The sequence below is a fragment of the Pectinophora gossypiella genome, chromosome 10 (genome assembly GCF_024362695.1).
Source record: "Pectinophora gossypiella chromosome 10, ilPecGoss1.1, whole genome shotgun sequence".
NCBI lineage: Eukaryota > Metazoa > Arthropoda > Insecta > Lepidoptera > Gelechiidae > Pectinophora > Pectinophora gossypiella.
In genome coordinates this window covers 8,572,628-8,598,717 of record NC_065413.1, presented here as the reverse complement: position 1 = coordinate 8,598,717, position 26,090 = coordinate 8,572,628, and the positions used below count along the sequence as shown (strand labels likewise).

At 36.4% G+C, this 26,090-nt stretch overlaps 1 protein-coding gene across 6 annotated transcripts; it reads left to right on the top strand.

Annotated features, from left to right (window-relative positions):
• Positions 1 to 26,090, top strand: LOC126370461 (microtubule-associated protein tau). Of its 6 annotated transcripts, XM_050015327.1 has the most exons (10): positions 14,384 to 14,483; positions 17,868 to 19,290; positions 19,399 to 19,442; positions 20,160 to 20,319; positions 20,595 to 20,803; positions 20,888 to 21,073; positions 21,417 to 21,443; positions 22,502 to 22,672; positions 22,832 to 22,881; positions 23,049 to 24,416. In XM_050015327.1, exons 1-9 carry the CDS (start codon positions 14,460 to 14,462, stop codon positions 22,856 to 22,858), a joined length of 2,271 nt encoding a protein of 756 aa, XP_049871284.1. In that variant the 5' UTR covers positions 14,384 to 14,459; the 3' UTR covers positions 22,859 to 22,881; positions 23,049 to 24,416. The 6 variants fall into 6 exon arrangements, with proteins under 6 accessions (XP_049871280.1, XP_049871284.1, XP_049871285.1 ...); XM_050015323.1 differs by lacking the exons at positions 22,502 to 22,672; positions 22,832 to 22,881; positions 23,049 to 24,416 and adding exons at positions 1 to 108; positions 24,985 to 26,090 and having other exon boundaries at positions 14,353 to 14,483; XM_050015325.1 differs by lacking the exon at positions 22,832 to 22,881 and having other exon boundaries at positions 14,445 to 14,483.

Genomic DNA, 26,090 nt, shown 5'->3' with positions numbered 1-26,090 from the left:
CCGGCGTTTGCTACGGAGCGCCCCTTCGCTCTCAGCCTACTAAACAAATAATTAGACTCCATACATTCCTTTACTAACAGTAAGTGACTCTCGACCGTCTCCTAAGAGGTAAGTCCCCATAATCTAACCAACTGCACCGGCCAAGGCTTCCGAATAGCACCCGGAACATTCTAGTCCATCTCGTTCGATAATAATCACTTTACGTTGTGCCAGTAAATAGTACGTAGTTCAATATTTATTACTCAAAATATCGATCGCACACATACTCATCATGTCACTTGTTCCATACCGACAACGTGAGGCACTAGACACGGTCATTATTCTTTTGTCATTGTATTGTGTAAGTCGAGCAACAGCGGCTAGTTGGTTCCGGGAATGTCCTAGATCGAAAACCCCTGAGGTTTCTATAAATAAATGTTCAGGGTAAGCCCTTCTAGAAGGTTATTGAACATTTGAAAGTATTAAAAGGGCTAAACCTATATCGACCGGCAGCAAGTTGACGTTGCGCGGTCTCTATTACGACAAGTACTTTAAATGTACCTTGGATTTTTCCACCCAACATTAAACGCATGTCACTCAAAGAAATGCGTATCTATCGATATTTAAACCTAATCAAAGATAAATCTATCATTTGCTTTTACGTTTTTCCCGACCTACACGAGTACGAGATAACATTTTATCATGCAGTTTTAGTATTATGCAATTACAACTCATGGTAATCCTAAATTATGTCATAATAAGTAATATCTTAAGATGAAAATAATTATTTTAGATTCAATATGAATACTATAAGATAAATAAATAAAGCTGTAATAACAGCGCTAAAATATTTTTAGAAAATATGCATTAGAAAATATTGATTTCAGCGGAGTTTGCATCATAGCCTGAGATCATAGAGATAAAATTGGATCTGTTATATTTAGAAGTGGAATAACATAAGTGGCTGTTAATTTGAATACCTGCCCAGTTACTTTTAGCAATCTATCTTCATATTAATAATGATTGGTTTGTAAGTTTTTCATTTTTTCTTGACGACAGACAAAAATAATTGAACCAATTGACGTACAAAGGCTCTACCCACGTCGGATTGCTTTTATGGAACAAATGATTGTCGTACAAATCAAGTCAGACTCTAAATGTTCCATTACGTGTGCCTATTGCGAACAATGATGTTGATAATAAGGGTATAGACCTTTTATTCAATTACAAAATGTACCTATCAGAACAGTTTCAGTAGATAGGTACTTCCATTATTTTATTCTACACTAAAGTAGGCACTTGTTTTCTTGTCGATCGCTAGAGCTATTATTGATTTATTGAACGTAAAACATTTACGAGAATTTAGATTACAAAGTAAAACATTACTATTTCAAAAACAATGTTTTCTTAAGCTCCCATTTTACGATACCACGTCAATCAAGACTATTTTTGAAACAAAATCTTTTTGTTCTAAAACGTAACCATATACTTGATACCTAGCTAATGATATTTAGATATGAGGTTTAGTTCTGGGCTTCTTGCTGTCTCTAGTATATCTACGTCAATAAAGGTCGCAAGGCGCATAGGTACAGTTTTGGAGATACTCACGCGATGACTCACACATTCGGTGATACCTCGCTCCTACGTTGATATATTGCGGTGAGCCTGTGACAGTCATCCTCTTAATTTGATACAGAGTACAATCTACCACGTAGGAGTCACCATTTAAACTTTCCAGCTTCAACTAGCTTTCTCCAGATGTAATAAATCTTTGTTTCCTTGCCCGTGTTGGCACACTTTATCAAGTGACGGACGATTTGATTTAGTGGGAGTATGAAGTATTATTTTATTAGTCATCATCATATTTACGGAAGACCTCGATCTTCGGGCGCAGCTAAATATTTTGGTTTCACGCGATGTTCTTTAATGTACTTATGCATATAGATTTCCTTCCATGCTTTTCTATAAATATTTGTAATTCATTATATTCGTTATCCTTATGGGGTGCGCAATAAATACCAATAGATTTGATAAAAATGAAGGTTGAAAAGTTTTTAGATCAATGACAACATACTACCCCCGAAAAGGTAGGTAGAGGTATAAAGTTTGTAGATACTTATACTTAAAAGTATCTATAAATACAGTTATACAGGCAGATACGGACAAAATGTACGGTCACGAGCATTATTATGTATACACTTTGATACTGTGTCACATTAACTTTTGTGACAAATTGAACTGTAAGTCTCACTAAATGTCAAATACGTTAGTGCGACAGAGTCCTAAAGTGGGCACATTACATTGCTCATGACTGTACGGTCTCCATGCTCATCAAAAACAACATAGGTAACCCGTGGAATGCCACCACCACGGATGATAAGCAACTACTTACCTACTTTTTTTGTCCACTTGTCAGCTTTTATTAAGATTTTTTTACATGATTGTAATGTAAGGTAAAACGGTCATTGACTGGTATTGACGCACATAGGTACTGGAACTTCCTTGAACGACTTCAACGTAATAAAAATACTATAATCATACCTGTCATGAACTTGAACATCATAAGATAGCATTTTAGGAGGTTAGGTTACTCCTCGCCAGCTAAGTTTTAGTGCCATGTTATATCTATTTAAATCTCGGTGTGGGGTTCGAATTCCGGTAGGGATATATCACAAAAATCACTTTGTGATACCTAGTTTGGTTAGGACATTACAGGCTGAGGAGCTGATTGTCCGTAAATAAGATGATCCGTGTTTCGGAAGGCACGTTAAGCCGTTGCTCCCAGTTACTACTTACTGATGTAAATATGTCGTTACATGAGCCATGTTAGGGGCCTTTGGCGGCACAATAATAACCCTGACAGGGTTGATGAGGTTGCGGTATTTCACCTCACAACCCACACGATAAGAATAAGATATCTATTGCAGTGCAAATACCATACAGTGGAATTCTGTGGTCGTTGTCTACCCTAACGGGTTGTAGGCTTGATCTTATGTACGTACGTGTATGTGTGTATAACATAATTAAAGCATGTCATGTATTAACTTGAAATATGTTTCTAGCTATAGTTTTCCGCGTGCTGCAACGGGACAGTGAAAAATCCTTTGTTGATAAGCAATTTAATTTACTTACACGTGTGTTTTACACTGATAATTAAAAATTATATTCAGATAAGAATAAACATAATTAAAGATTAGCCTGTTTATGAAATATTACCTAAACATTGGTATATTATTGTCAATTATTTAATAGTAATATCGGAATTGTGCATTCTCCGGTAGTAAATACCGAATCGAAATTGCTTTGGTATTATTATTCTACTTTTGAAATAAGTAAATCGATCTTTTAACAGTAGCTTCGTAGCTGTTAATAGAGCGAATTGTTCATAAGTGGGCTGTGTAATAAAATCGTGTTGCTCAGCGGGGGACATGTATGTGGCTTCAGTAAAAGGGTTTCATTAGACCTGTATGTCGCTGTGATTTGTGGCGTTACTTCTATATATTTAAAGCATTATTTTGAGATTCGTAAAACTATGGGATTGTATATAAAGCGGAACATATCGTCAACTTGTAAGTAGGTAGTCGTTACGAAATAAAAGACAATAAAATAATCAGTATTGTCTTAGTTTATTGAGATTCATCTTGTGTCTATCTAGTTTTCTTAAGACTTATATGTTGTTTACTTTATACAATAAATTTCGTTTATTGCTATTATTGAGTTTAAAATAAAAGGATAAGCATCCATAGGAAGTCATTATTATGAGTATAGTAAAATAAATTCCTATTCTACCAAAGGCATAACAATGTTATAATTGTATACCTAATTAGTTTTGATGAATAAATACCTATCTAACAGCCAAGATATCACTTTAAATTATTATGTACAACGTGAAATATAATACTTTGGCCTTAGCTACCGCGTTCAAGTCACTTCAATACACAAGTTTCAGTACTTTAAAACATCCATTTATCACAAAACGGTCCGCTTTTCGCAGCGATTCGCCAAATATTTTCAAACTTGCTGTAATCCTCGTCACTTGCGTATTTAGAGTTTATAGCAGATCGAGGTTTATTTATATTTGACTTTATTTAAAAGTCTGTGTTCCGACATGGCATGTTGCCATTTAAAAACACGTTTATTTCATTCAAGTGCGTCAGCCTCATGTTCTCTATCCGACTCTTTGGGGGAAGAATGCTTGCGGGTCTGCTTGCGGTGGCGGGGTTGGGGGGATGTCGTGCTTGGGCTTCAGCAACCAGGGGCAGTCGTTCTGCGAGTTGCCGTCCACCTTCTTCTGGCTGGAGTTGGTCGGAGTGAGGTGCAGTAGCGGCAGCTGCCCCTTAGGACACACCGGCGGCCTCTCACACTTGGGCTGCATGTTTTCTGTAACAAAATTAACTTCATTAGTTTACTGACATCAGAGCACGACCTCGTAAATTAATTGCAGAACGTTTTCGGTCGGTTTAAATTAGGCCGCTTGAAATTGGAGAGCCGAATTAACTATAATGAAGTGCAAGTTAGTTTTCTTTCGATTCGGTGTTTCCATTTAACAGGTTTGAACTGGATATCGTTACGGAAAAACTCGTTATCGCACCGAACAAAACGAACGCACATTATCACTCACTTGAATTTTACGAAACTTACTTTGTATGTTTAGATTTATATTTTCCAATTGGGTGCTGATAACTTCTACACCGTTTACAAACATTGGTTGTTTCATGTAGTTGCCTGGACGGAGGTTAGTTTTTAAATGGCTGGAGTAATGCGGTGGTCGCGGTTTTATATCGGCTGTGAGTCAGTTGGCACGGCGGTTCCTCGAGAGCGCGTCACTCCGGCTGACGCGAAAACGTATGACGCCACTGGCCCCGGCCGGCGACTCTCTTACTTAAGTTTACACATGCCGTTTTCCAAACACATTTTTCTTAGACGTCATGAAAATATTAGCCAAAATGTTTCGAAATTTTCTTGGTTTAAAAAACAAAACCATTATGACTTCAACGAAGAGAAAACGTGAATTTTCTTGAAATGATGAAGGAATGAGTTTTCTACCCGGCTAAGTAGAATCAATTCATGCCAAACATACTTATCTAAAAAATATAAAAGGAATGTTTATTTTACCTTGTTACTAAGCAATAAGAAAAGTTTTTCAATTATGTATGCTGTAACTTTGAAACAACCTACAATAATCGGTGCTACAAAAAATAATATTTAATTTTACGTTCACGTTCAGTAATTATGTCTACTAGACATCAAATATAGGTATGTTTAGGCTGACAGGCTGATTAGTTTGTTAGAAATATTATATTTTGTATATTATATATATTATTCACAATATACATGAAGTATATTAAAATTGTAGGTTTAATACTAATATTCTACGTTAGTAATTAAGTGCCTGTAAGTAATTTTATCTTAGGACACTAATTGTAGCCCTAGGGCTAGATTGTTTGTCTCTGTTTGCCTTGAGACTAGACGTAATAATGAATTTGTTCTTGACGTCAATTGTCATCTGAACTTTGATTTATATTAGATATCTTGTTAGATTGTTGACATTAGACTTTGACATCGTATTAAGCTTGTTATTAAGTCTTTACTCCTTAACGAGGACCTCTCAAGAGGCAGGTCCGTTTAATACAAACTTGTGGTAACTTTATAAAGTATTTTATTTTATACTAGCGACCCACTCCGGCTTCGCTCGGGTGCAATGCTGAGGAAAAAATGAAATTATTTACGACATCACATTAAAAACATCAAAAATAACAGTATTTCTCCACTATTTAATGGATGTACATATATTATAAACCCTCCTCTTGAATAACTCTATCTATTAAAAAAAAACTGCATCAAATCCGTTGTGTAGTTTTAAAGTTTTAAGCGTACATAGTGATATACGGACAGAAAAGCGAATTTGTTTTATACTTTGTAGTGATAATGGTAGTTTAGCAACAATATTATGTCCGTCATCTTAGACACGATGATGTATGTCTAAAATATTGTAAGTTTTAGGTTCAGTGAATAAACTATAATGTAAAAAAGTAAAAAACAATCATAAATCGAAATTCAAATATAAAAGAATAAAAAAACAAGTAAAAACATTAAAAAGTTTTCATATCGACGACAATTCTATTCTTTAAATAAAATACTAAGTATGTAAATATTTGGTCTCCTTCTTTCGTGTGGGTTGTGAGATCAATGACCGACCTCATCAAACATGGTATTAGAGTTATTATTAAGCTGCTAAAGTGAGATATGGCTCATGTAACGATTACATACTTGATTAAGTCAATATTAGCCGGGACCAACTGATTCACGTGCCTCCGAATCACGGATCATCTTATTTTTAGACAATAAGTAATTGGGTGATCAGCCTGCAATGCTCTAGTATTTCTTAGTCTTTATCAGTGATAATGCCGTTCCGTTTAAAAAAGTCTTTAATAGTAAAGAAAGGAGCTGTTTTCTTTTTCAAATTGTTCTTTCTTGTATTTTGGTCTTATCTGCGAAAAGAACACATAATCGAAATCTTAGAAATCCTAGCAAACTTGTTTACGAAATAGTGCCTAGAACAGCTGTGTTTTATAAAAATTGTTACTCAGTATGTGTGAGGACGTACAATGCCCTCCCCAGCCATTTAAGAGAACTTCCTTTAAAACATTTCCGTATAAAGCTAAAGCTGTGGCTTAGAGAGAAGGTCTTTCATTCTTTGAACGAGTTATTGCACCCTAATAATGTTATGTAAATATAAGTAGTTAATTTAGAGTAAGATTAGGTTAATAATATAATAATTACCTATTGTATGTCAGAATATGACTGAATGTGCTGAACCATAACATTTACTTCCATCACTATGTATGACCACATTTACTGCAATAAATTTCATTTCATTTCATTTTAAAGGTTAGGTAATAAAGTTCTTTTTACATAAGTTTTGCTCCCTTTTAATGCCGGGAACGTTGTCATAGTGGGAACAGTCCCGGGAACGACACATCAGTGGTCCTTATACATACATAAACTCACGCCTATTTCCCGCCGGGGTAAGCAGAGACTATGAATTCCATATTGCTTCGATCCTAACACACTTCTCTTGCTTCCTCTACATAGTCTAGTCTTTATGGAATACAGTATTTATTTTCCATTTTACCTGTTGTGTTTTGGTTCTATTAGGTCTTATTTAAAAAAAATAACAGTATTGAAAATAAGTACCTATAATGCTTAAGTATGTCGCATAACCCTTGGGCTTTTTCAAACTATATTTACGAACAAAACCTACATAAAAGGTATGCGATGATAAAAATACTTCATGACGCACTTAAAGGATTGAATAGAAAAAATTAAACTCGGTCAACGCACGCCATACGGCAAAATAGTTCAGATTTTTCTTCACATTTTCAGGAAGTATACTTCAAAGACTAATGTACATTTTATTTTTCGGGTTTGTTTACAGAAATATATTTTTATCTTTATGAAATAATATCACGAGTATCTATCGCTTGTTTTATCGGTGTGATACGAAAGCGTAGACAATTCTTAGTAATCCACTTGGGCAGCATAAAACCCAGTCCGTTGTTTTTGATGAATTAATGACTCATTACTTTATTGTAAGTATATCAACTTCCGTCCGTACTGTGAATAGAATTAGAAATACAAACGCATGAACACAATAAAAAACGTAAAGATATGTTGCGATCAATTATTACGATAACTTAGTCTCTCTCAGACTCCTTCTTTTTCATTCTAATTATCCGACCACGGAGCACAAAGGAGAATAATTTTCTCATAATCCCAGGCCTTATTAAAATTTTATAAGCAACCACGCTATTCTACAAATAACTTTAATCTACAATGATGAAAATTAAGCCCATTGTTATTGAAATATTATCATTTTATAAACCTTTTATTATAACGCATTTATTTTTAATTGAATACTAGTGATATACCTACATCAAAATTTTATTACCGTATATCGTAGCCGTAGATAGAATTCCATTGACCCGTAGCCGTAGATAGAAAACAATTGACAATAAACAAAAATATTAAGTCTTTCGATTCGCAAATATGAAGTTTTCCATCTTTGTCTTGTAAATGTGTAACAAAACGTAACGTACAACATTTAAATTACATAAAAATAGGTACCTATACCATAGATAAGTACCTAAATATATATCTTAATAGATCGTGTCTTTCACATGTTTGACGCACAAATAAAGGATTTCAATAATATAATATTATTTACCGATAAATTTTAAGTAATATCATGAACACGTCTTACCATAAAGACAAAGAGTTTATAATATTTATAAACAATAGTATTCTTTTTTTATATTGGCTATAGAGACTACCTACATCTCAATAAGTACTATATTTTGTAGTACTCTACATCTCACTGTTATAGTAAGAATCTTACCTACTGTAGTGATGCCTCTCTGCGGCATAGAATACTAAATATTACAAATTGCTGGTTTGTTTGAATTTTATATAGTCTAGAGTAACCTGCTCTACTTCTAACCTCTAACCTGCTCCCCAAACCAAGTCTCTGCCGCATCCGTCACACAATGCAGCTCGGCTATGCCACCTGGGAACCGGGTGCAGAGGGCACTCGTTCACTATGTGAGATATGGTTTGATCCGGGTGAAGCGATGGTAATGTCCTTTGGATTTCTACTGGCCATAGTATGGTGGTGAAGCGGTCAAATAATGTGCCAACCAATGTTGGAGTAGGTACTCTTGCGTCAGTTAGATACACTTGAAATCCAATTAAGACGAGCTTCAGAGATCCTCCTTCGTAAATGCATAGCAATTACTTTGGGGCTTTCCAGACTACGTTCCTCAAAAACAATATAGATGGCGCTATACAGATTTTCCTTCGTTTAACCTTCTGAATTCATGGATAATAGACATATGCATCTTTTGTCTTGGTTATTGGGTATAAATGATGACCCTTTTTTTTTCTCTTTATTTTTAGGAACTTTTGTTTTTAAAACATGCCAGCTCCATCGATCCTTAACATGTACTACAATCTATTATGAGGATGAATAACAAAACGTGCCAAGCCCGGCAGCGAACCCCCACACCATTCCTCCGCGAAAAATTGGGCTCCGACATGAAAAAGGATAGCTTCAGCTACGAGGTAACTTGTTCCTCTAAAAAATGATGACCCTTCTCATAACGCTCACCACTATTATATCTTCCACCCATTATTATTCTGATCAAAATAAAGAGAAGCAATATAGGTAGCAACATAATTATATATATAATGTGACCCAAATATCAAGCAACAATTATTTTTATATAAGCCCCTGCGTATATTACATTGTATTTTGGAATCATAACTCGAGTAATGAGAAAATAGGTTCTAATCACGTTAAAGCTGTACAATGCCATCTTGTTTTGGTGAACGTAGCCTGGAAAGTCCCTTCATCATCGCCAGCCCATTAACGTCCCCACTGCTGGGGCACGGGCCTTCCCTATGGATGGATAGGAAGATCGGGCCTTAAACCACCACGCGGGCCCAGTGCGGATTGGTGGTTATTAACGACTGCTAATGCAGCCGGGACCAACGGCTTAACGTGCCTTCCGAAGCACGGAGGAGCTCGAGATGAAAACTTTTTTTTTGTTGTGGTCACCCATCCTATGACCGGCCTTTGCGAAAGTTGCTTAACTTCAACATTCGCACACCGAGCGCGTTTACCGCTGCGCCACCCAGCTCCTCAGGAAAGTCCCTTATTACCTCTAAATTTTCCAAAAACCTTGACTAAGCATTAATGTTTATTAAAGGAAAATGTATATAGGAAATATTCTCCATAAGTTAATGGCATCAATGACACACCCAGTAAGACGTATGACGCAGGGCAACATGAACGATCAGGTTGTGCAACGGTATCTGCGTCGTCAAATGCATGCGTATGCCGACATTGTCGTAAACACGCCCCATTTTATGACATTTTTTACCTTTGATGAGTTTGTTCTTGGCGGCAGACTTGCCCGAACGCATTGACGAAGCCTGAGATGGAGCGAGCTCGCCCAGAAGGTCTAAAGGCCTGGGGTTAAAATGGCCACATCGAAACAATTCACTACGAAAGCAATATTGCTATTTGACATTTGTTTGCATTGCGTACTTACTTTTATATGCGCAAATGTCCAATTGCAACATTGCTTTCGTAGATGAATTGCTTCGATGTGGCTATTTTAACCCCCCTGTTCACTCTGGCCTTGAAAGCACACGGGTTATATGCATTCGGAAATGCAGAAGACGGCGGAGAATTCCACTCCCTTACTTATCAGTGTTATCTATTTGAAATAGTACAAGGGACAGTTCACTCTATAGTATTTTTTACTTTGTGTGCTTATACCGTAGAAAATCAAAATTCCGAAATGGGTGGAGCAAATACTAGATGTTTACCTACTGTAAACATCTAGTTTGTCAATGTACCTAATGTTTACAAGTCCATCTATAATGTCAATCATTTAGGCAATATATGTATGTTATGTAAGTTTAGAAACTATAACCCGACTACGGAAAAATGCATGTCGTGGTAAATAAACTCTTAGGACAGATTGGCATACGCATTGCCATACTTGGATTTTAGTTGGTAAAATTATATTTTTATTTATTTATTTTGTGGTTTAGAAGTTAGGTTGGAACAGACGTGGATACACACACATACATACACATATACATACATAAATACATAGCAGTCAAACACATAACCCTCCTTTTAGCTTCGCCGCAGTCGAGTATAACGGATCTATTTAATTATTTGTAAATTAAATACTAAAGTAACAAATAAATACTTGAGTAATTACAAAATTTGAAATCATTTCACGTTCCATTTTCATATAGTAGAACCGTAGGTATACTTCCTGTATATAGGGTTACTGAACTATTGTATTATAAATAGATAATCGGATCTACGGTTAAAACACAATTAGAGCTGTAGTGTTATTGATTCAATATAACGGGAACAAGGTCGCAATTGTTTGCCATCTTAATGTCAATGGACTGCGAAAATTAAGCATTTGAAACCATAAAACACCCAACCGTGTTCATAGTGACTAATTTGGAAATTCACTGCTTTATACCTATCGTAAAATACCTGGAGGAAGTCAACGAAAAAACTCTTACTTACCTCTTTTCCTGTACAAATGCGTCAGAATAAAACGCGACTTTTGTAATTGTGGGTTTGAAGACGTAAATGGATAAGGAAATATTTCCCGATAAGCAGTTAGTAACGGTTAATCTGGGTAATATACTTATATCGCATCGTATTAAAAGGAAAGGTACCTACTCTAACACTATATAGATTTGATTATCTACTATCAAATCTACGATTAATCATCCCTTTAACTCCAAATTATATCTAATATAAGCTGGCGTCTGGCGCATATAGATTCCAAATGAAGTATATATAATTTACATTATTATTTATAATTTATCTTCTTCTAACGTGTGGGTTGTGAGGTGGATTACCAACCCCATCAACCCTTGTGTCATTATTGAGCCGCCATAGGCCCCCAACATGACTCATGTAATGACTACGTACTTACACGTGCCTTCCGAAGCACGGATCATTTTACTTTTAGACAATCAGGTGATCAGCCTATAATGTCCTAAACAAATTACACAAAGTGATCACAAAGTTTTTTTGTGATTGGGGACAAATCGGGATTCGAACCCAGGATCTCCGGATCGTGAGCACAACGCTCAACTACTGAACCACGGAGGCCGTATACTGGTATAATTTATCTAATTATCCTCTATATAATTCTTAGACTTCTGAATAATAAAATATAGCCACTTACGTCTTTATCTTATGTGATAATTTTCGGGAAAACCGCGATGATGTGAAACACAACGGTATTTTAGAGTTACCTGACCTTAGTATGAGGATGACTGGTGAAATCGAAACCAAGGTCACGGAGGGTAGCCAAGGTGGACCCCTCCCATAGGAGTGGTCACCCATAATCACACTTTATGGAACATTAACTCAACAAGCGCGCCTGCGTTGCTTGCGTGTCAACAATTACTACCACGCGTAATAACCAATGTTTTTTGACAGGGTAATAGTTCTCGCCGTAAATAGAGTTCCCATAAATTAGAACTGGAGTTTAAAAGGCCAAAACAAAGCAATTCATTTAAAAATCACTATTGCAATTTGACATTTGCGCATATTAAGTATGTAATGCTTTAATGTAGTAAGTTAGGTGGATATAAGTAGAGCCTTAAGTGAGTATAAAATAACTTGAGTAAGTACATAAAACAGGTTATGATTTTATTTGGAAGTTTGACTTGTTAACGTGAGGAATATAATAGATTTACCAATATGCGACGAAGGTTTGCTGATTATCCAGAGTGCGTGAGATATAACATCGTACTTAATATGCAATTTACGCTCTATAAATGCAAATATTTCATGGATAAATGTACTATATAGTGATGGGTTACCAGTTAATGATAGGTAAGACATTAGCGTTTATGATGTTAGGCATTTAGATGCGCAATAAACATAAATGATTTTCCACGGCACATTTTCAGTTCTTCTGGATCACGCATGAATCAAAATGATTCACTCTTATAAGGTGGAAAGGCCCCATATTGTCTGGCCCTGGGGACAGTTCCAGATCAATATTACTCGCAAAACAACACGTGTCTGTCACAGTGTTTACAAGAAGGAACACAAGTCTTCCTCAAACATTTGCCTGAACATTATTACTATGAAATGGAAAGTTTATGTGTCACTAACACACGGGAAATAATATAAACACACACGCATTTTATAGTAAATGCCTTTTTATTTTGTAAACATGTTTATTACCTATTTAGTTGATTATATAAAAACGCAACGTGTCTTCGTAGATTTTTAGCGTGAAATGATATAAAATAGAAATGATATAACGTAAATCTTATTTCATGATGTGTGTTGTAAACGATGAGTAGACTTGTCTTCAGTAAATAAATAATATGTTATGATTATCTTTACGTCTGCATAGCTCGATTTACGCCTTTATGCTCGATTACTAAATTCTTCCACTTTCCTGTAAGTGTTTTGGAAAACATTATTGGAAAACTGAACATTCCGCATGGTCAACACAATTTTTATCTAACTAGGTCCGGCTTTATATCTTTACATTGTTGTATACAGGATGTAGTGACATCGTAATATAAACTTGGAGGGATAATTCAGACCATGATTTTGAGTTGGTGTCAAGTGGAATTTTCCGTCGCAAACTGAAAAAAAAAACCCAATTCCACTTGATATCAACTCAGAATTATAGTCTGAATCATCGCCCTCAGTATTCGATACGATGTCAATAACACCCTGTATATTATTTACAGTGTAATACTTAGTTGGAAATGGAAAGGCGGAAAGTTTTTCAGGTTTACATGCAAATGAAACGTGGTGTGCATAAGTACCGGTCAGTGATTTATCTCCGTCTAAATATAGCAGTAGCTCTAGACAGAAACGACAATCGAGCGTACACGCGTGTGGCTCGAAAACAACAATGTATAAAAATTAATAGCGTTCTATTTACAGACGCAATTTATTAATTTACACAAAATTCCACGGCTGCAGCTTTGACGTAGAAGATAAAGTATTTCACGTCATTCTTCGATTAACTCTTGATTTATTCCATTTCCAAATATAAATGGTAAGCCTCTTTGGAGTAAATATTTGTAGAAACCTAAGCGGGATTGTGAGTTAGGCAATGGTTTGTTTAATGACCGCATTTCGTTTGTTTTTCGGATTAGAAGTTGCCAACTAAAATTGGTGCTTGTTAATTTATTTATTATTTACGCGAAAACTGGGCTCAGAGTCAAGACAACAATCTGTATTAAGATAAATAAGTGTAGGTAATAAGTATTATTGTTATCTTCATTATCATTACCTTAATCAATCACGACTGTCAAGATCGTTGTTATTGCACTTGCAGTCAACATTACACTAAATGGTGTAACAAACGTAATATTAGTAAGTGTAGTATTTGTCATAATATGTTGTGTTGTTGAGTGCTTTACTTAGAACTTGATTCATTTATGTAAATTTCAACTTAATTGTGATCGTATTACACCTAGTCAGAAATTCACACCACCAAATATGATGAGTCAAGTACTGATTCACTTGAACGTACGTCAATCTTACGATTGAATCGAAGTGTTCATTCAAAGCCCATAATCGCACGTCATTCGACAGCCGACTTAATCCACGTAGATCTAAATCCACCAGATTATTATACTCATCGTCGATAATGCAATGTTTTCTAGCGTCTACTGTGAAAACACCTCAATCATGATAAGCATAAGCGTCAACCGAGCACAATCGTTTTACGGCACAAATGTAGACTTGCGTCAACTCGGCTAATAAAAATTTTATTGTCTTTATAGTTTCAAGGAGATATCGCAAATAAGCGATCGCCTCGTCGTGGAAGAATTATGACATAGAAACTTTTACGATTTGGAGATTGTAAAGATTTACTGTAGTTGTCAAAACTATGGAGGCTAACAACACGAACCGGGTAAGGCTCGTGAAAACAGCGCACCAGTGCCAAAATGCTGCACCCTACTGCACTTCAATATACCTTCTGAATACCTAACTGCCTTAACTTAGCGTATTACGGCGCTATTGTAGCGCTTCATGGGTAATTTTCATAGAAATAAAGCAATTTAGTCTGTCTTTGTTCGTTTCACACGCGCTAATGAAAAGGTGCGAAAACATTGTGTTAACATTTCCTTGGCAATGAAATACTTTGAGCCCTCAAACAAAATGAACAAGGCACGGCTTTCAGCACCTTTAGGGCTATTAAGTAATCAATTGGAACACGGCTTATCGCGATAAGTGAAACGAAACCGCCGCCGCGACTACACCAAACTTTGGAAATGAAACATGACGCCGACTATTGTTATGATAATAAAGTAAATCAGAATTAGTTTTGCCAACTTTCCCAATTAATTTTTGCACGCTTTCTTTTATTATTATCTACTTCTGTTCTTATCCCGTAATATAACTTCGAATATTGCCTAGATGATATATAGAAACGACATTTTGACGTGATTTGTGCCGGTTTAGTGAAGATGAGACAGTATGCAGTAGCTATTATGCAAATATATGGATATTGTGCCAAAGATACCGCAAAATTTTACAGGCATTTGATGTAAATTTTAGTTATTTGTTTTCAGCGGCAGTATTATTTAACTTTAGTAAATAATTTCAGTTCCAATGTGAAAATATTTGCTTAATAAATAATAAGTAAGTATTTATTTATTTTTATTTGGAGCTGATAGATGCCCAACGGAATAAAAAAATAATAGATAAAGATGATTTCGTAATGTATAAATATTCAAAATTATAAAAAGTTTTCTAAAAAAGCTATAGGTAAGTACGTTAAAAATATAATTATCTACTGCGGATGATAAGCAATTTTCACGGTGCCTTGTTTCCAACAATTTTCCAACCTTTTGAAAGATTTGCTTGATACTTTTGGCGTATCATCGCTGAGGGTAAAGGTTTTATTGTGCGTGACTGTCTGGTAGATGTAGCCTAGTCGACAAGCTACGCTTTATGATGCGTTTACCAATCGTAGCTTACGTACTATGGCAGTTATGACTTATGATCATTCCACGATCGAAGTAGCCGCAATATCCAAATTACTGCGTACAAATCTGACATAGTAATCAGTATTATACAGATTACCCTTAATAAAAAAAAAACAAAATGCTATTAGATAGTATACATGCGTTTTAAGAACGTGCTCCAAATTCAAATATCTAATGTACAAGGAAATTCTTCCGATTTTTATATTAGCCTACTTAGGTAACTTACATTTCCAAGTAACTTACCTATAGTTTTATCTAATATATTATGCCCTTTAGATTTGTCGAATTTTCATGAAATCTAAAAACAGAGAACGTTTTCCTGTTCTTTCGATATGATGCGATATTAGATCGCCAATAAAGTACTTAGGAAACTTGTTGAATATAGGTAAGTATTTGCTTATAATTATGAGCAAGTATATGTATATTTGTATGAGAGTAAACCGCGATAGTTTGAAACAGTATTTGTTGTTGATTAAGTATACCTACTTAATAGTAGTGTTAAACCTTAAACCTTAGTAATTAGAAAATAATATAAAGTTTCCACTGTTATCCACCTGCTGCAAAAACGTATTATAATAATATGTTAGATTTGTTCGTGTAAGTAAAGTAAAAGTAACACCACAGGTAACTCTGGCTTCTAATCTTCAGAACTCCACGTTTGTCTGGTCAAGTAGTGAGCGCTATCTAAGGCAATACATATATCAATTTATTTTTAAAAGTGTGGCGGGTATTGTAGTTTGTATCCTGGTCCTATGTCTCGTTGACCCAGTGGCCGCGTTCGTGACAACTTGTGTAATCGGGCGCTGCTCGCTTCATGCCTGTCGGGCACGGATTTAGGAAGAGGCACCTTTAGAACCCTGTGGTCTGAAACATAATACTAATAACAATAATAATATAATATTGTTTTCTCGTCATACAGCGCATTGGGCAATACTGTAATGTTGTATGTACCTTAATAAATAAATAAATAATAATAATAATGGCATAGAATCCTTCAGGTGAAATAGTATGTACTAATAATTTCGATAAACATATTAAACATAAAATTATGAGAACAAAATATGTCGATAAGTAGTGCTTTAACTATTTTTTATTTGGATATGAGGAAAGCATGAATATGAAATTCAGTCCCCAAAATGTTGACCAGAATTGATCCCTGTATTTTTCGTGTAGTGTGTAACCACCGCCAGGCCGCGGTTGCACGGAAGTTCGATTTCGTAATAAATCAAGTTCAATTTTTGACAACCTTTCTGTGTTCGTTACAATTTTCGACAAGTTGCCTTCGGGGGAAAGCGAACGAAACCATAATACGCGAATGAATTTTGTAGTACCTTGAAATTTGTAATGTTGTGTCATTCCGCTATCGATCAACTAAATTTTGTTACACAAAATAATTTTGGCAGTGTCTTTCAAACTTTTATGACTACAAATAAGTAGGTAGGTGCATATTGCCTGCTGTGCTACGTAGGTAGGATAGGCATATTATAGATATAGTATATACGTACATCTGATCTAAAGCATTGTTTAAAATTTAAAAGAAAAATCGATGGTTTATTTCCTTCTTAACACGCGAGTGCAATGTCAATGAACGATAATGCCCACAAATGGCTGCACTCGCATGCTGGACTGCACGACTGAACGTAAACTTTTGAGATATTGTTTTCATGAAGAGTAGTGTTGTTTGCTTTGATTTGCCGGAGTGTCTGCCACTCGCGACGGCCCCAACGTCTCCGCCCCACCGTGTTATCGGGCTCAATCATAAGCCTAATATTGTTATATTTGCCAAATCGAAAATTTCACTGAGCAAACTTTTGAGCCTCTATTAAAATATTAAATTATAATCTAAATATTCCGTCTCTATACTAACGATTACCGTGTCTAACCTTACCAACTAGAGCATCGTACTTATGCGTACGTAGATAGGTATTAGACGCGTCTGTCATCGTTAGTTGCGTGCGAATCGTATTCAATATCATGAGCCATAATTCATAGCTAGTCTGCTATGTTATCTATAAGTAACCACTAACTCCATAAGATCCGACATTCGATCTACGTAGCCTAACAAGTTAACACATTAGCAAAAGAAATAGTACTTGCTTACGACTATGGTCTAATTTAAGTTTTGTCGGTTGGTACTTACAAAATGACTAGGTATCTAAATTAAAATCTCGAATACAAAAACTGTTAAAATCTACAAAATAATGTCTGTTACTTTGGCAGTAAATGTAAGTCGTTACTTGGTAGTTTAGTTGCAAGTGAGTCATTAGTAGATGTTCCAAGTTTTAATTAAACTTTTACTTGTAAAGGCCCCGCCGGAGAGTCGTCCTGTGCCTGCTGGATCCCTCAGCTCCGACCCGTCCGGCCCGACGCAATTGCCGCCGCGACCACCACTAGTCAGGACAGACTCGAGATCTGCTTTTCCGCCGCAAGGATTGCGACCTAATCTCCCACCTCAGGGCCAACAGAGGCCACAGTTCCAGCCCGGCGGGCCGGTGACCAACCCGCCGCAGTACGCTCCTCGGCCGGGCACGCCAGCACCGCGAGGCCCCGCACCTCCAGGCGCACCGGGAGCACCGCAAACGCGCCCCCAGCCACCACCTCTGCGCCTTGTTGGTCCACAATCATTTGCACCACAACAAGGTCCTAGACCCTTGCAGTCACCCACCTCTGGTCAACCTCCGCAAAGAGTTCCACCACCAAATAACCTTCAATTTGGGCCAAGGCAACCTCCACAATTTGGTGCCACTACTCCTGAAGGTGCTAGACCACAGTATATGCAACAGCCTAACGGAACACCAAAGAACGGTGTTGGCCCAGGACCTGCGCTAATATCTGGGCAGATACCCAGACAGCCATCGCAAGGCTCCATAAGAGGGCCTGATCCATCTAACACGTACCAGAACAAACCAGTCAATCTGGATACCCAGGGATTTAATGAAAACCCAAATGCCATCAAGCCAGAAAATGGCAGCGATGTGGCTGGAATGGCTAAGGGCAGAAGTTATAGCATTGCAGCTGCTCCAGGAGCACCAAGTCCACTCAAAATGGAAGATGATAGGCGAAAATCAGTAAGCTCTATCGGAGGCAAGATCGAAGAATTTGCTAGTCGTCCTCCAGGTCTGGGTTTAATTCAAGAAAAAAATGATAGCAGGGATAACATTCGGGGATCTAAAGAAAGTGTCAAATCTGAAGTATCAAATGACGCGGGCAGAGACTTTATCCCTGAACGCCCAGAGTCTCGCCTGTCAGGATCTAAAATGACAGAGTCTTTTATTGGTTCTTTACCCACTTCGACTCCAAAGAAAAGGTTTGACGATAATGATGACGTTGTTTTACAAAGTAATTTGCCACCGACAAAAATAGGTTCAGAAATTCCTCATAATCAGAGAGATTTATCTGAACGATCACCATCGTTGACACGTAGCGATGATTCCCCAGAAATCAAACAGAATTCGACTTCAAGTGCCATATCGAATAAATCTCAAAGCGTAACACCAGAACCACAACGCCCAAAGACACCAAAAGTTGATGTGAAGCACGATCCAAAAACTGAGGCCAAACCAGTGGTTTCTAGCAAAACGCCTCCTAAATCTCCAATGCAAGATTCAAAGCCACCAATGTCAGCAAACAAAAAACCAAACGAGCTTAATACTTCATCTCCCATTCCAGCAGACACTAAAAAATCTACTCCGCGAAAAACATCTTCTGCGCCTAAAAGCAGACCGAAAGGTACAAATTAGTAACAACTGTTTGAGATGAGCCAAAATATAATTTATATTTAAATAATATTTTAATTAAGTAGCAGCGTATTAATATAATCTTATTTTTTTTTTTCAGATGGCGATAATGACAGTGGGGTAGACGAGTCTACTCAAGGCAATGTGAGTACCACTGTGTACCTTTCTTATAGGAAGCATATGTTACTGTAAAAGTTTGGACTACGGTAAATGTTAATATTTATGTGTAAGTCTTAGGATTTACCGACATGAGTTGGTGAATGAATGAGGTTGGTTGGTTGGTATTTCTGAAAATAAGACGATTTTTTTTTTGAGCTTTTACCATTCGAATTCAGTATATGCTAGGTTTTACCACTGTCAGCTAATAGATGTTGGTTTTAACAATAAGACAATGAGTAATTCTTAATTATTTACTTTAATGAACTATTAGACAAAACAGGTAATACTATAAAGACAGTATACATAGTATTGTTTTTCAACATTTACCGTGCCATTAATGTAAATCCTAAGATTTACCAACGGAATGGTGGTAAAAGTTTGAATCGCAAACCTTTTGGTATATTTACCATTAATAGATCTTAGGTTTTACTGGAATATCTTAGTATTTACTGCAGTTCAAGCTTTTACAGTAACACATACATAAAATAATGCCCACATTATTATGCAGAGGAGTGGGTAGGTAGAGTCACAATAAGATAACTTGTAGCAACATGTTACAGGCTGTTCATCAAATTTTAAAAGTCGTGAACTTCTAGTCGACTTCTATTAAAATGCATTCCAAGTTGTTCTTTCTCTTCGAGATCATCAGATGCACTTATATTAGGATGATTATTATTAATGTATTAATTTCTTGCTTGTCAGGATCTCAATGGCTCTCCCGGATCTCCAAACAAGAAACTTCCGAGTAAGCTGCCTACCAAAGAGAAATCGAGTAACAGTATTAAAACAAGTCTTTCTCGATCTTCAAGCAAAAGCGCTGCTGCCAAAACTCCGGAAAATCCACCCCCAGTTGAAAAGAAGAGTAAGTATGATGACCTAAAATAATATCATAGCATAAAACACGACGACACAAAACTAACAAAGTCAATGACATTTTGCGTTGCTCAGAAATTGGAAAGGTTCAGCGGCAAATTGGATTTGACTACGCATGGAACTGAAATATTTATGAGTTTATTTACGTTCGTAGTACAAGGCATTGTAAAAATAATCGAATACATTCGGGTCTATTGATTTCTGAACTACTTACTATGTACTTACATTTTGATCGTAATTAAAACTACCAACGTTACATTTCAGAAGTACCAATGAATAAGGTACAAGTTGGCAACGCACCCTCACCTAACATTAAGGCAGTTAAGTCGAAAATCGGTTCTTTGGACAACACGTCCTACAAGCCAGGAGGTGGGAAGGTCAAAATCGAGAATAGGAAACTTGAATTTGGAAATGTTACACCTAGGATTGCAGCAAAAAATGATGCATATGCTCCAAGTAGCGGCGGCAAGAAGGTATTATATATATTTTAATTAGGAAAATATTTAGATTGTGGTACGTATTAGGACACATATACTTAAGTTAAATGATTTCAACAGATTACAACTACTAAGTTGGAATGGAACGCAAAATCGAAAATTGGATCTTTGCAAAATACTGCATACAAGCCGGGTGGTGGTGACAAGAAAATCGAAACCGTGAAGCTGGATTTCAAGGACAAAGCTAAGCCCAAGGTTGCGTCCACAGCCAACATCCACCACAAGCCTGGCGGCGGCGCTATCAAGGTAACTTGAATATTCCATACGCCTCATATTCTTACTTCAACATAAATACACTTAATTCAAACAGGACAGCACTTTAAATAGCGGCGTTCTATTAGTATCGAAGTTGCGGATGTGAGTACTTATAGAGTCATAATCGTTTAAATGAAACCTAACATAAATAGTGTAAATACTTTTAGATAACTGCTGAAAAGTTGTAGGTCGTCGTATTTGTATGTCATTAGTTTTGACACAGTTTAGCAATCTGTTCAAATGCACTAAGGATGTAATCAGCAATCAGAGTATCGTGTAGGTAGTCTGTAGTTGTAAACTGTAGGCAGTATTTTAAATAATGCTTGTTCTTTAGTCAACAGCCAAGAACGGAGCAAAATCAGTGAGTAAATATTACTATAACACCAATATATATTATGTCCAACGTGTGCTTTTTACCAAATATCTCGTCGATGTTGACTGTAATCACGCCTATACTTTGCACCATTAAACTGTGATTAATGTGTAGTAAGCTATTTACCAGTTTGAAATGCACCTCTTCCTTTCTATAGGACAGAGATTCGTTTTGATCGAGGAGCAATATTAAAGAAAACAAAAAGAAGTATCTGAGTACTATGTAAAAAGTGTCGTTGTTGTTTTTAGTTTGTAAGATGGGCGTTACCAAGGTGGAGGGCATCGCATAAACATTTTGCCTTCCATTCTTTATGGCGTAAGGTCAGTTTGGTGCATTTTCGTGATCGCTGATGTTAATATAGTCGACCATCAGTGTTATCATAAAAACTGAGACCTTTAGGAAAGTTGCCGGCTGCTGTTTACACGCTATATTTACCGCTTTGGTGATGAAACAACTATTCACGATGAAATCAAGTCTTTTCAATAGGGAATGCTGTTACTCTACACTGTCTACTCTGTTATGTTCATGAGCAACAATAGCAGTATTTTATGAATGTTGAACACTTTCTTGCGTAAGAATACGAATTACTATGTTATTACATAATATATCTACATATTCCACACTACAGACGATGTACACGCACGGCACAAAAATCAATACAACAGAATGTAGAATAACATCCCTTGCTACTGTGTCTGCAACATCAATTCGATTCATATAATTCAACAGACATAAACGTTCGGCTTTACATAAAATTATACACAACTTACTTTTATGTCATTTTCTTATATAAATGATTCTCGTTATAGCACATAAAACCACACAAATCACTACTGTGTCGTAGTGGGTTTCATAGTAATGCTGTATTCATGTTAAGTTTACATATTTTTTATAGATTCTTCATTTGATTCTAAAATTTATATTTTTATTTATCATCATAGAATCAATATCCTACAAATCGATCAGTCGTTCCTATGAAATCCCACACCATTTAAAGAGTGGCTTTGTTCGCGCACTGACATGTCCACACTGAATTTTCCGAACAGATCGAAAATCAAAAATTGGAATTCAAAGCACAAAGTAAAGTTGGATCCCTGGACAATGTAAAGCACAAACCTGGAGGTGGCGAAATCAAGATATTCGACGACAAAGACTACATCAAGCAAATGACGGGCGTGTCGCCCGTGCCGAGCAGCCACACCACCTCGCGCCAGGAGGTGAGGTCCCGCCCGGGTCCAGTGACTGGGCCTTTCTTATCGCCATTATTTTATCTTTGTTTTTGCTTTTTCTCTTATTTCTGGGTGAAGGTCTTGGATGTCAATCACCATCACGAACTTTTCCGACGTCGACGTAACACCAGCCATTTTTTGTTTCAGCCTGAGTATCTATACTCATATTACTGAATAACTGCATACATTAGTTGCAGGTGACACGTTTGTGTTTGACTAACAAGCTGTTTGGGTGTTTTGTGTTTATTTGCAGTTTATTATTGTTTTCTTTTCCTAATTTCATTTCTTTTATGTTTTGATTAATAACTTAGATCGTTATGTAAGTTCTATGACGATGCTAATGAAATATTTTCTTTTATCATAGAGCCCAGTACCGCCGGCAACGCAACCTCCAAAATCTGAGAAAGATGAGAACTTGAATCAGCAGCCGTGTTAAGAACATACTCTGAAGATTTCAAATTCTCGACAGCCGACTAACTTTAACCAAGAGTCCACAAACTTTTTGTATATTTTTTATATTTGTTGATAATTATATTTGAAGTATTTACCCCGTTTGAGTGGTTATAGGCGCGTTTGTTTCAATAATGATTGTTAGTGAACTTGGCAACACCTGTGTCAATGATTTAGCATATCCTTCTAGACAAATAATTAATTGATTTATAAATGTGTTTCATCCTATTTGTGAGTACACGTGTTATTACAATAAATATTGTGTTTTGTTAAGAACAATATTTTAATTTAATTTTGATTATCTACACTAGGTAAAGTGTCCTGAGTGCCAATAGTGATAGCATAATACGAGCATCTTCGTCGCTGTTCTTGGATTTTTGAATTGTATCAAAACTTTTACCTAGAATTGAAATAGATGTCTTAGCAATCGAGCACTTGTCACCTTTTGAATTGTTATTACCTCGAACATACTTAACATATTTTATTGTATTTTAAGCAATAGTAGCACCAGTACTGTATCTGCATTATGTTGTGTATAGTATAGTGATATTGTATATATCTACTATTATTCGTATTATTAGATATGTACTGAAGCTTTGTTATCACTGTTCTTTTTACTTTCAGTACTAGTATATGTAGTTTGTATGCACTGACAGAGTCTAAGCTAAGTATAATTTGGAGTGTATTGAGCAGGGTTCTTGACACAGCGCCCCGGTCTCTACTTGTGATATTACAAGCCTATCAAACTATTTAGACTTCCCCAAGTAGGTATTCATTTTTTTACTGCAATACACGCTTCCGTAACTTTTGAATCTACATAAGCTTTTGGTATTTTTATAACATGCTGTGGCGAGAACAAAAGTGGGCTCGAGATTGACTGACCAGATTTATTATTAGGATAATATTATTAATGTTTTAAATGTAACAGTATACAAGTGATTAGACATAGATAGCGCGTATTAATTCAATGTTGCAGCTTTTTAGTCACAAAATTTATGCATTATACATATATACCTAATTAAGGTTGACTGTTGCAGTTTAATTACTTGGCTATCGTTTACCTAATTACCTTATTATTTTTTGTAACGTGCTCGTTCATATATTCGTGTATATTTTTACTGAATGCAGTAACTACTTAAGTACCTACACGGAGTTTAATGTAAATTTTATCTAAACTTATATACTAGTTATTACTTACAGTAGTTTTCGATGACTAGAATATTTTGTGAAATCAGATGACGTGCTATGTAATTGGAAACCATTTAATACAATTTAACACCAGTGCGTTTGTTTCATTTGTCTTTATAATGCGTACGTCATTGATGATTAGAGTGTATGTCACAGAACCACACATTATGTCTACAATGTGTAGATCCCAGTATTGTTGAGTGTAGTAACAATTGCCTTCACTTTGCACTCGCACACACTTCAAACCTGGAGAACTTGGTAAGTCGCTTTCATTCTTTACGTGTACTTTATATCAGAAAGCATTAGCAAGGCACTCTGTATTCATAGTTTAGTTCAATGTGAACAGTCTCTCTAGATTATTTGTAAACAATTTAATTGATTCATTGATATATTTCTAGGTACTACTTTTAATATTTCTTAACTTGGTGAACCATTCAATCTTCTTAGTGAAAAGATCAAAAAGCTTAATTTCTAACATGAGGAGTGAGCAGTTAGTTGCAAAGTGACTTAATTTGATATTAATTCAATAAGCCTATCCCACGAATCGTCGTTCTGCTACTTATTCCTAATTACGTGGACGAAATTAAACTTCAGTTTAAATCGTGGTAGAGTTAAGTAGCCATCATTGAAACCCTCACATTAAAACTCCCGTTTTCGAACAGGACAACTACTACATGTCGGTACACGAGTGGTCCGAGGACGGTCACCTGGAGCGCCCGTTGACCCGCTGCCGGTCGGCGCGCGCGCCACGTACGCCGCGCGCCCTGTCCCCGCGGCGCAAGTCCATCGTTGACGAGGAGGAGCAGCGAGTACAGCGCAACAACGAGCGTAACACCGAGCGCAACAGACGCGCGTCAGCCGCACGGCCGGCAAGCGCCCGCGAACCGGCGCGTTCCGCGTGTTCTAGACGCGGCAGCATCCTCAGTCGTCCCGCTTTCACCGTATATTGATAGTCTTAGTTGTGTTGAGATGAACGCGGACCTGGACGCGCCGCAGGAGCCGCACGTGCCGATGTCATCGCATTTAGCGGCAAAATGCGGGTCGTGTGGCGCGGATAGGTGCGCGATGTTGCATGCGATTTCATACAAAAATTTATAAAAAATGCGATGACTTCTACGCGTGCGACTAGGTGCCTTCACCTTTAGAGAAGTTTATGCTCATTATAGATTATTAGTGTCACAAGGCAATGTGCTGTTTACAAATTCATTCGGACTAATTCACTACAGGTGTCGCGACAGGCTGCTACTGGCGTATAGTGTAGCGCCTCGTATGTACTCGTATAAGTCGTACACAGCGCTATCTAAGCGGATAGCAACAGCTACATTAGAGAGGAGATCTTTTTTAATCAAAATCATTGAAAGGTCGAATTAAAATTGTGTCTTCATGATCAACAGCTATAACAGGGGTTTGTTTTGTCCAGCTATTGATATTTTTTTAAAAGATTAAATGTTTTCACTTAAAATTAAATTAGATGGACCACCAAGATATAAGTATGTAGCTGATATTAATTGCACAGAAATGATATATAAATGTATTAGAGAACCTATAGTAGCATCTAAGACTTTATCGAAATCAAAAGTATCAGTAGATTGTTTAAAATATATTAAATATAATATCAAAAATAATTGTACGTTTCATAGATTTTTATTAAAATGAATATAAAATGTACAAAAAAATGTAGGTGTCAACTGTCAACACATAGCACTAAATTAGCGTTTTGTAGCTTGTGTATCTCTTAAGTGAAAAAATAAATAAAACTACACTCATC